The sequence below is a fragment of the Euprymna scolopes genome, chromosome 22 (genome assembly GCF_053919585.1).
Source record: "Euprymna scolopes isolate OS-2025 chromosome 22, ASM5391958v1, whole genome shotgun sequence".
Classification (NCBI taxonomy): Eukaryota; Metazoa; Mollusca; class Cephalopoda; order Sepiida; family Sepiolidae; genus Euprymna; species Euprymna scolopes.
In genome coordinates, this window is record NC_136503.1 from 2,406,909 (window position 1) to 2,419,395 (window position 12,487).

Here is a 12,487-nt window from a genome sequence, read left to right on the forward strand (position 1 = left end):
AAAAATAAATGACAAAAAGTCTATATTCCAAATCGCAAGACGTTGACCATCTCACCGTTTATTCCTTTAAGTAAGCTGGCATGCACAATTCTTTACAGAACCTGTTTCGTAGCGGAAAATCATTCATTTAATTATTATATCAATCAATTATACATATTGCGCTACGAAACAGGTGCTGTCAATGATTGTGCATGTTAACTTACTTAAAGGAATAAAAGATAACATGGTCAACATCTTGAAATTTGGAATATAGACTTTCGTCATTTATATATATATATATATATATATACATATATATATATATATATATATATATATATATATATATATATATATATAGAGAGAGAGAGAGAGAGAGAGAGAGAAAGAGAGAGATGCAATTATTACTTCACCACCAACCAGATCTGGGCTGCATAAGTGGGTGAGAATAGCTGGGGAGAACACTCATACCAACATTCATGTTTACCGTGTTCATACTGTATGAACAATTCATATTTAGGTTCATAGCGGATGATGATAGCGATGACGCCATGTTGGCCATACTGTTCAGTCCGGGTATCGAATTCAGCGTATTGTGCGTGGCCGCCGCCGCGTTGGCCGAAAGCCCACCGTTCAAATTCATGTTCATATTTGCATTACTTAGGTTATGCTGCAACGATAAGTGGTCCTGCGATTTGACCAGCGCCCCGTTCGTTTGACACGGTTTCCCATCTCGCACTAACACAGGGACTGCGACCCGGCGTGGTGACGGTAGAGGGTTCATCTCTAACCCTTTCTCTTGGCGGGCCCTTTTCAATTTGTAGCGGTGATTTTGAAACCATATTTTCACCTGTGTCGGCGTTAGGCGAATGATGCTCGCCAGGTGCTCGCGTTCGGGGGCCGAAAGGTAGCGCTGCTGGCGGAACCGGCGTTCCAGCTCATAAGTCTGGGCCTTCGAGAATAGCACCCTGCGTTTGCGTTTCTTCTGCGATTCCGAAACTCCGCTGCCGTTACCACCGAGACCTCCGACCCCAGAAGCTGTCGGGTTGGTACTGTCGGACGAGGACTTCGGGTTTCTAGAATCGGGATCCGGAGAAGAGGTGGCATCGTCCAAGTTTGTTCGGCAGTTACCCAGATGACTACTGGCCGTACTGTCCACTGAGCAGCTGCTGTTGATGCTGCTGTTGCTGTTGCTGGTGTGATGAAGAGGATGTTGTCTCAAAAGGGGCGACTTCACATCACCCACCGAACTGGCGCACTTCACCTCCAGGCTACCTTCGCTGGAGGGACTGCCAGCGACATTCGTCGTTTTCAAGTGGTCGAGACCTGAAAAACAAAAGAAGGAAACAAACTGTTAGATGTAAAACAAGATAACAACCAAAAGTAATGCCTCCTATTTTTTATTCCGCCCGAATGGATCAGAATGGATTACAAAAAGCATTGCTATGATAACTGAACTTATGCATTTATGACCTGAAAGTTACATCTCTCTGTTGCAGATATTGACAGTGTGATACTTTACGAAAACAATCTCTGTCATAGACATGAGTCCGAAGCAGATATGCTTCATTGAATCCCGTCGTGCAGAAAAAATTGAATCGACCAACATTTACCGGCGCTCATTAAACGTTTACAAAGTCGATGCATTTAATGCAGTTAGGAGATAGATTCGTCGATTTCAGAGAGGACAGAGATGTGAGTGACAAAGCGCACCCCCGATGCTCTTGCACAGCCACTGTTCATCGCTGGCTAAATTGCATTGAGAATGAGGGTGACTATATAGAAAAAGAAATTCTGGAGCACATAACGTAGCTTGTTTTAATGATACTACTCCCGTCTCCATAGCTCTTCAACTTTATTTTTAGTTAAACAATAGGATGCATTACATTTGGAACGACGTATATATTTCAGTAAATTCCGACCTTATGTTAATGTAAAGTGCAACTAGTATGCATATTCAGTGAAAGGATGTTTTTATTAAATTCCCAACCCCGTTAATATTTATATAGCGTTCGTTTAATTCGGCATTTGTACATTCTCTAAATAAGCAACATGGCGCATTAGAACATCGGTAGTTATGCAGTTTGTAATCCCATCTCTGGCAACATCGCGTAGACATGTTCCGGCAGGTTACATTATACTGAAGCCATTGACAACATTGCAAAGGCTGTTGCAGCAGAGGTGGGTTCGCCTTATCGAGCTAGAAGACTACTCACACCTGAGAGTATCCTGCAACATTACAAAGCCATCATTCACCCATGCATGGAGTATTGTTGCCACATCTGGGATGGGGTATCTACCACTAGTTTCTCCCTCTTGGATAGGGTCGAAAAAAAGTCTTTAATCTAATGAGCTCCGCTTTGTCAACTAAGCTCCAACCTCTGTCCCATCGCCACATGTTGCATCTCTGTACCTGTTTTACAAGTATTTTAATGGAATGTGCGCTGATGAACTCATTGCACTTGTGTCCCCTTGACGTACATATTCCTGAAACCCCCGTTTAGCAACAAAATCACACCTCTTCACTGTCCCTAAATGCCAGAAAGCTTTCTACTCTAATAGCTTCCTTCCTCGAACAGCTATACTTTGGAATTCCGTCTTGCTACCTGATTCCCTGACTTTATTGATACTCAGAAGTTTAAATGTAATGTAAACCAACAACCTGTTTATCTTTCCTAGGCATGCTTCCAAATAGTATTTATCTTACGTCCAAGTGGCGATATGCCTTGTTTAGGTTGAACGTTAAAAAAAATTCAATCAGCTGTCAGACGACAAATTTCAATGAAATCGTAAAATTAAATAAAAAAAATAAATAAATCACAAGTTATATCAACACGAGACTCCCTCTTTCTCCGTGTAAAGAATGGCTTTCTAAATATAAAATCATACTTTACATTGATTGTCCGGATGTTCGGTATCTTCCTAGTGCCATATTTACGCAACTTCGCCCTCGGATTGTACTAATCCTATTTTTGTTTACCTATATTTGTTCTCTTGTGTTCTTTATCTGATTTAAGATGCGCCAAAACTTGCTAACAGAATTTTCTCTGATGAAAAGTGCCATTTATTAAAAATCCATGGATTAAAGATAAAAATATTTCAAAAATTTTATGCTTCTTATGAAAATAATTTTGTTGTGAATCTGCATGATTTAACTTAGATTACTGCTCTATCTATATATATATCATTACATTTAGCGTTTTTATCTGGTTGGAATTGCTTTATAAATATTGATACTAATATTTATATGGATATTAGGTTTACAGTATTATACAATTTGTAATCCGAAAGCATTTCATTTAATCTCTCTTTCTCTCTCTGTCTCTCTCTCTTTCTTTCTCTCTCTCTCTCTCTCTCTCTCTATATATATATATATATATATATATATATATATATATATATATATATATATATATATATATATATAAAGCTGAATGTGGGTGTGTGTCTGGTCACGAATAGGCTCCTATATGGTTGAATATTAAAAATTAAAAAAAACAGATTACATATAATGATAGAAGATGTATCGAGACACAAGAATGGGTATGTTTGATCCTGCAGAACGGTGGTTCATTAAAATTGTAGGGTCTGCCTTCGCACCTGGTCCACAAAGTATGGAAATAAAAAACTTAAAAATTAAAAAAAAACATTTACAAGTGTTTTTTTATATAGATGTACATAATAATACTTTGATAAGTATGTTTTAACTTAAATAGGGATGGTATAATAAAATTGTGGGGTTTGCGTTCGCGCCTGGCCTCCATAAAATGGAAATATGTCACAAAGTTTAACAAGGTCTTTTAATATAGATCCACAGATTATTGTGATAAGTGTTTCAGTGTGAACAGGTATGGTATAATAAATTAGGGGGTTTATCTATTTTATTTTTACTTTCATCATATTTTACTTTGGTTTTGATGTCCCCAAATTCGAAGCTATCGCTTTAGAAGACTTCTTCATAACCTATCATACTTTCATAAATCAGAGCCCATTTTCTGTAGGCTGTTTTTGAACCTAGTCAACGACTGGTACTTCTGCTAGTATATATATATGTATCATTATATGATCATCGCCATACAATCATTATATGATAATCACCATACAATCCTTTTATGATAATCACCATACAATCATTATATGATAATCACCATACAATCATTATATGATAATCACCATACAATCATTTTATGATAATCACTATATAATCATTATATGATAATCACCATACAATCATTATATGATAATCACCATACAATCATTATATGATAATCACCATACAATTATTATCTGATAATCACCATACAATCATTTTATGATAATCACCATACAATCATTATATGATAATCACCATACAATCATTATCTGAAAATCACCATACAATCATTATATGATAATCACCATACAATCATTTTATGTCAATCACCATACAATAATTATATGATAATCACCATACAATCATTATATGATATTCACCATACAATAATTATATGATAATCACCGTACAATCATTATATGATAATCACCATACAATCATTATATGATAATCACCATACAATTATTATCTGATAATCACCATACAATTATTTTATGATAATCACCATACAATCATTATATGATAATCACCATACAATCATTATATGATATTTACCATACAATAATTATATGATAATCACCATACAATCATTATATGATAATCACCATACAATCATTATATGATAATCACCATACAATTATTATCTGATAATCACCATACAATCCTTTTATGATAATCACCATACAATCATTATATGATAATCACCATACAATCATTATCTGATAATCACCATACAATCATCATATTATAATCACCATACAATAATTATATGATAATAACCATACAATCATTATATGATAATCACCATACCATCATAATATGATAATCACCATACAATCATTATATGATAATCACTATAACATCATTATATGATAATCACTAATTTATGATAACTGCCATAAAATCATAATATGATAATCACCATAAAATCATTATCTGATAATCACCATACAATCATTATATGATTATCACTATACAATCATTTTATGATAATCACCATACAATCATTGTCTGATAATCACCATACAATCATTATATGATAATCACCGTACAATCATTATATGATAATCACCATACAATCATTATATGATAATCACCATACAATCATTTTATGATAATCACCATACAATCATTTTATGACAATCACCATACAATCATTATATGATAATCACCATACCATCATTATATGAAAATCACCATACAATCATTATATGATAATCACCATACAATCATTATATGATAATCACAATACAATCATTTTATGATAATCATCATACAATCATTATATGATAATCACTATACAATCATTATATGATAATCACTAATTTATGATAATTGCCATACAATCCTAATATGATAATCACCATAAAATCATTATCTGATAATCACCATACAATCATTTTATGATAATCACCATACAATCATTATATGATAACTACCATACAATCATTATATGATAGTCACCATACAATCATTATATGATAATCACGATACAATAATTATATGATAATCACCATACAATCATTATATGATAATCACCATACAATCATTATATGATTATCACTATACAATCATTTTATGATAATCACCATACAATCATTGTCTGATAATCACCATACAATCATTATATGATAATCACCGTACAATCATTTTATGATAATCACCATACAATCATTATATGATAATCACCATACAATCATTTTATGATAATCACCATACAATCATTTTATGACAATCACCATACTATCATTATATGATAATCACCATACAATCCTTATATGATAATCACCATACAATCATTATATGATAATCACCATAAAACCATTATATCATAATCACAATACAATCATTTTATGATAATCACCATACAATAATTATATGATAATCACTATACAATCATTATATGATAATCACTAATTTATGATAATTGCCATACAATCATAATATGATAATCACCATAAAATCATTATCTGATAATCACCATACAATCATTATATGATAATCACCATACAATCATTATATGATAATCAACATACAATCATTATATAATAATCAACATACAATCATTTTATGATAATCACCATACAATCATTACATGATAATCACCATACAATCATTATATGATAATCACCATACAATTATTATATGATAATCACCATACAATCATTTTATGATAATCACCACACAATCATTATATGATAATCATCATACAATCATTATATGATAATAACCATACAATAATTATATGATAATCACCATACAATCATTATATGATTATTACCATACAATTATTTTATGATAATCACCATACAATCATTATATGATAATAACCATAGAATCATTATATGATAATCACCATACAATCATTATATGATAATCACCATACAATCATTATATGATAATAACCATCAAATCATTATATGATTACTACCATACAATCATTATATGATAGTCACCATACAATCATTATATGATTATAACTATACAATCATTTTATGATAATCACCATACAATCATTATATGACAATCACCATACAATCATTATATTATAATCACCATACAATCATTATATGATAATCACCATACAATCATTTTATGATAATCACCATTCAATAATTATATGATAATCACAATACAATCATTATATGATAATCACCATACGATCATTTTATGATAATCATCATACAATCATTATATGATAATCACTATACAATCATTATATGATAATCACTAATTTATGATAATTTCCATACAATCATAATATGATAATCACCATACAATCATTATCTGATAATCACCATACAATCATTATATGATAATCACCATACAATCATTATATGATAATCACCATACAATAATTATATAATAATCACCATACAATGATTTTATGATAATCACCATACAATCATTATATGATAACTACCATACAATCATTATATGATAGTCACCATACAATCATTATATGATAATCACCATACAATCATTATATGATAATCACCATACAATCATTATATGATAATCACCATACAATCATTATATGATTATAACTATACAATCATTTTATGATAATCACCATACAATCATTGTCTGATAATCACCATACAATCATTATATGATAATCACCGTACAATCATTTCATGATAATCACCATACAATCATTATATGATAATCACCATACAATCATTGTATGATAATCACCATACAATCATTTTATGACAATCACCATACAATCATTATATGATAATCACCATACAATCCTTATATGATAATCACCATACAATCATTATATGATAATCACCATACAATCATTATATGACATTAACCATACAATCATTTTATTATAATCACCATACAATCATTTTATGATAATCACTATACAATCATTATATGATAATCACTAATTTATGATAATTGCCATACAATCATAATATGATAATCACCATAAAATCATTATCTGATAATCACCATACAATCATTATATGATAATCACCATACAATCATTATATGATAATCACCATACAATCATTATATGATAATCACCATACAATAATTATATGATAATCACCATACAATCATTATATGATTATTACCATACAATCATTTTATGATCATCACCATACAATCATTATATGATAATCACCATAGAATCATTATATAATAATCACCATACAATCATTATATGATAATCACCATACAATCATTTTATTATAATCACCATACAATCATTATATGATAACTACCATACAATCATTATATGATAGTCACCATACAATCATTATATGATAATCACCATACAATCATTATATAATAATCACCATACAATCATTATATGATAATCACCATACAATCATTATATGATTATCACTCTACAATCATTTTATGATAATCACCATACAATCATTATATGACAATCACCATACAATCATTATATTATAATCACCATACAATAATTATATGATAATCACCATACAATAATTATATGATAATCACCATACAATCATTTTATGAAACTCACCATACAATAATTATATGATAATCACAATACAATCATTATATGATAATCACCATATAATCATTATATGATAATCACCATACAATCATTATATGGTTATCACCATACAATCATTTTATGATAATCACCATACAATCATTTTCTGATAATCACCATACAATCATTATATGATAATCACCGTACAATCATTTTATGATAATCACCATACAATCATTATATGATAATAACCATACAATCATTTTATGATAATCACCATACAATCATTTTATGACAATCACCATACAATCATTATATGATAATCACCATACAATCATTATATGATAATCACCATACAATCATTTTATGATAATCACCATACAATCATTATATGATAATCACTGTACAATCATTATATAATAATCACTAATTTATGATAATTGCCATACAATCATAATATGATAATCACCATAAAATCATTATCTGATAATCACCATACTATCATTATATGATAATCACCATACAATCATTATATGATAATCACCATACAATCATTATATAATGATCACCATACAATCATTTTATGATAATCACCATACAATCATTACATGATAATCACCATACAATCATTATATGATAATCATCATACAATCATTTTATGATAATCACCATACAATCATTTTATGATAATCACCATACAATAATTATATGATAATCACAATATAATCATTATATGATTATTACCATACAATCATTTTATGATAATCACCATACAATCATTATATAATAATGACCATAGAATCATTATATGATAATCACCATACAATCATTATATGATAATCACCATTCAATCATTTTATGATAATCACAATACAATCATTATATGATAACTACCATACAATCATTATATTATAATCACCATACAATCATTATATGATAATCACCATGCAGTCATTATACGATAATCACCATACAATCATTATATGATAATCACCATACAATCATTAAATGATAATCACCATAAAATCATTATATTATGATCACCATACAATCATTTTATGATAATAACCATACAAAAATTATATGATAATCAACATACAATCATTTCATGATAATCACCATACAATCATTTTATGATAATCACCATACAATCATTTTATTATAATCACCATACAATCATTATATGATAATCACCATACAATCATTTCATGATAATCACCATACAATCATTTTATGATAATCACCATACAATCATTATATGGTAATCAACAATCATTATATGATATTCACCATACAATCATTATATGATAATCACTATAACATCCTTATATGATAATGACCATACAATCATTATATGATAATCACCATACAATCATTATATGATAATCACCATACAATCATTATATGATAATCACCATACAATCATTATATTATAATCACCATACAATCATTATATGATAATCACCATGCAATCATTATACGATAATCACCATACAATCATTATATGATAATCACCATACAATCATTAAATGATAATCACTATACAATTATAATATGATAATAACCATACAATCATTATATGATAATCACCATACAATCATTATATGATAATCACCATACAATCATTTTATGATAATCACCATACAATCATTATATGATAATCACCATACAATCATTATATGATAATCACCATAAAATTTTTTTATGATAATCACAATACAATCATTATATGATTATCAGCATACAATAATTATATTATAATAACTATACAATCATTATATGATTATCACCATACAATCATTTTATGATAATCACCATACAATCATTACATGATAATCACCATACAATCATTATATGGTAATCACCATACAATCATTTTATGATAATCACCATACAATCATTGTATGATAATCACCATACAATCATTTTATGATAATCAGCATACAATCATTATATGATAATCACCATACAATCATTATATGGTAATCACTATACAATCATTATATGATAATCACCATACAATCATTATATGATAATCACTATACAATCATTATATGATAATCACCATACAATCATTATATGATAATCACTATACAATCATTATATGATAATCACCATACAATCATTTTATGATAATCACCATACAATCATTATATGATAATCACCATACAATCATTTTATGATAATAACAATACAATCATTATATGATAATCACCATACAATCATTATATGATAATCACCATACAATCATTTTATGATAATCACAATACAATCATTATATGATAATCAGAATACAATCATTGATAATAACCATACAATCATTATATGATAATCACCATACAATCATTTTATGATAATCACCATACAATCATTTTATGATAATCACCATACAAACAATGTATGATAATCACCATACAATCATTTTATGATAATCACCATACAATCATTATATGATAATCACCATACAATCATTTTATGGTAATCACAATACAATCATTATATGATAATCGCTAAAGAATCATTATATGATAATCACCATACAATCATTTTATGATAATCACTATACAATCATTATATGATAAACACCATACAATCATTATATGATAATCACTATACAATCATTTTATGATAATCACCATACAATCACTATATGATAATCAACATACAATCATTTTATGATAATCACCATACAATCATTATATGATAATCACCATACAATCATTTTATGATAATCACAATACAATCATTATATGATAAACACCATACAATCATAATATGATAATCACCATACCATCATAATATGATAATCACCATACAATCATTATATGATAATCACCATATAATCATTATATGAAAATCACCACACAATCCTTGGACCTCTGCTGTTCCTGATATTCATAAATGACCTCCCTGACAAAATTGACTCTGAGATGGGTATATATGCTGATGACACCACACTCAATAGCAGGCACGACAGAAAAACAAATTAACATATATCTAAAGTAATGGCAGAAACACTAGAGGATGACCTCCAATCAGTAGTGGAATGGGGACATAAATGGATGGTAACGTTCAATGCGACCAAGACAAGACTGGTTTCATTCAATAATTACAAGAAACCTTCTCTACCACCTATAGCAATGGCCAACGACTCTTTATCTGAGAGTATGTCTCTCAAGCTCCTTGGCCTAATGTTCACAGGAAACATGAGCTGGAACAATTACATCGAGGGCATTGCCAGGGCTGCTGCGAGGAAGGTGGGCTCTCTCTACCGTGCTAGAAAACTTCTAACACCCGAAAGTATCCTGTACCTCTACAAGGCCACTATTCGCTCATGTATGGAGTATTGCTGTCATATTTTGGCTGGTGCATCGGCTACTAGTCTCTCGCTCCTTGACATGGTTCAAAAGAGAGTCACAAATCTGATAGGCCCTGAACTGGCATCTAAGCTTCAGCCTCTGTCCCATCGTCAAAACGTTGCATCCCTCTGCCTGTTCTACAAGTATTATAATGGTGAATGCTCTGATGAACTGCAATCACTTGTGCCCCCACGACGTAAACACCCTCGAGAGACCTGACAAGCTGCAAAATCCAACCCCACACTGTAGAGATCCCTTGATGTAAAAGATCTTTCTACTCCAGTAGTTTCTTCCCCAAAACTGCTAGACTTTGGAATTCCATTCCAGGTCACTACTTCCCCAACTGTACTGACTTGCATAAGTTCAGGTGCAACGTGAACCAACATCTCGCTGCCCAAATCCCTACATAGTACCCCAGTAGATGTTTCCCCTGATAGTAGCCCCCTACACCAAAGTGGCCATGTGCCTTGTTTGGGGTGAAAATGTAATAAAAAAAAAACAATCATTATATGATAAACACCATACAATCATTATATGATAATCACCATACAATCATTATATGATAATCACCATACAATCATAATATGATAATCACCATACAATCATTATATGATAATCACCATACAATCATTATATGATAATCACCATACAATTATTATATGATAATCACCATACAATCATTATATGATAATCACCATACAATCATTATATGATAATCACCATACAATCATAATATGATAATCACTATACAATCATAATATGATAATCACCATACAATCATAATATGATAATCACCATACAATCATAATATGATAATCACCATACAATCATTATATGATAATCACTATACAATCATTTTATGATAATCGCCATACAATCATAGTATGATAATCACTATACAATCATAATATTATAATAACCATACAATCATTATATGATAATCACTATACAATTATAATATGATAATTAACCATACAATCATTATATGATAATCACTATACAATCATTATATGATAATCACCATACAATCATTATATGATAATCACCATACAATAATTATATGATAAT

At 29.9% G+C, this 12,487-nt stretch overlaps 1 protein-coding gene across 1 annotated transcript in view; it reads right to left on the reverse strand.

The window, feature by feature from the left end:
• Positions 1-375: 375 nt before the first annotated feature.
• The window catches only part of LOC145243803 (uncharacterized), a 60,071-nt gene continuing 47,959 nt past the window's right edge, over positions 376-12,487 (reverse strand). The window contains exon 2 of the mRNA XM_080106834.1: positions 376-1,305. Within this exon, the coding sequence (XP_079962960.1) occupies positions 389-1,305 (917 nt within the window). The 3' untranslated portion in view covers positions 376-388. The remainder of the gene's footprint in view (positions 1,306-12,487) is intronic.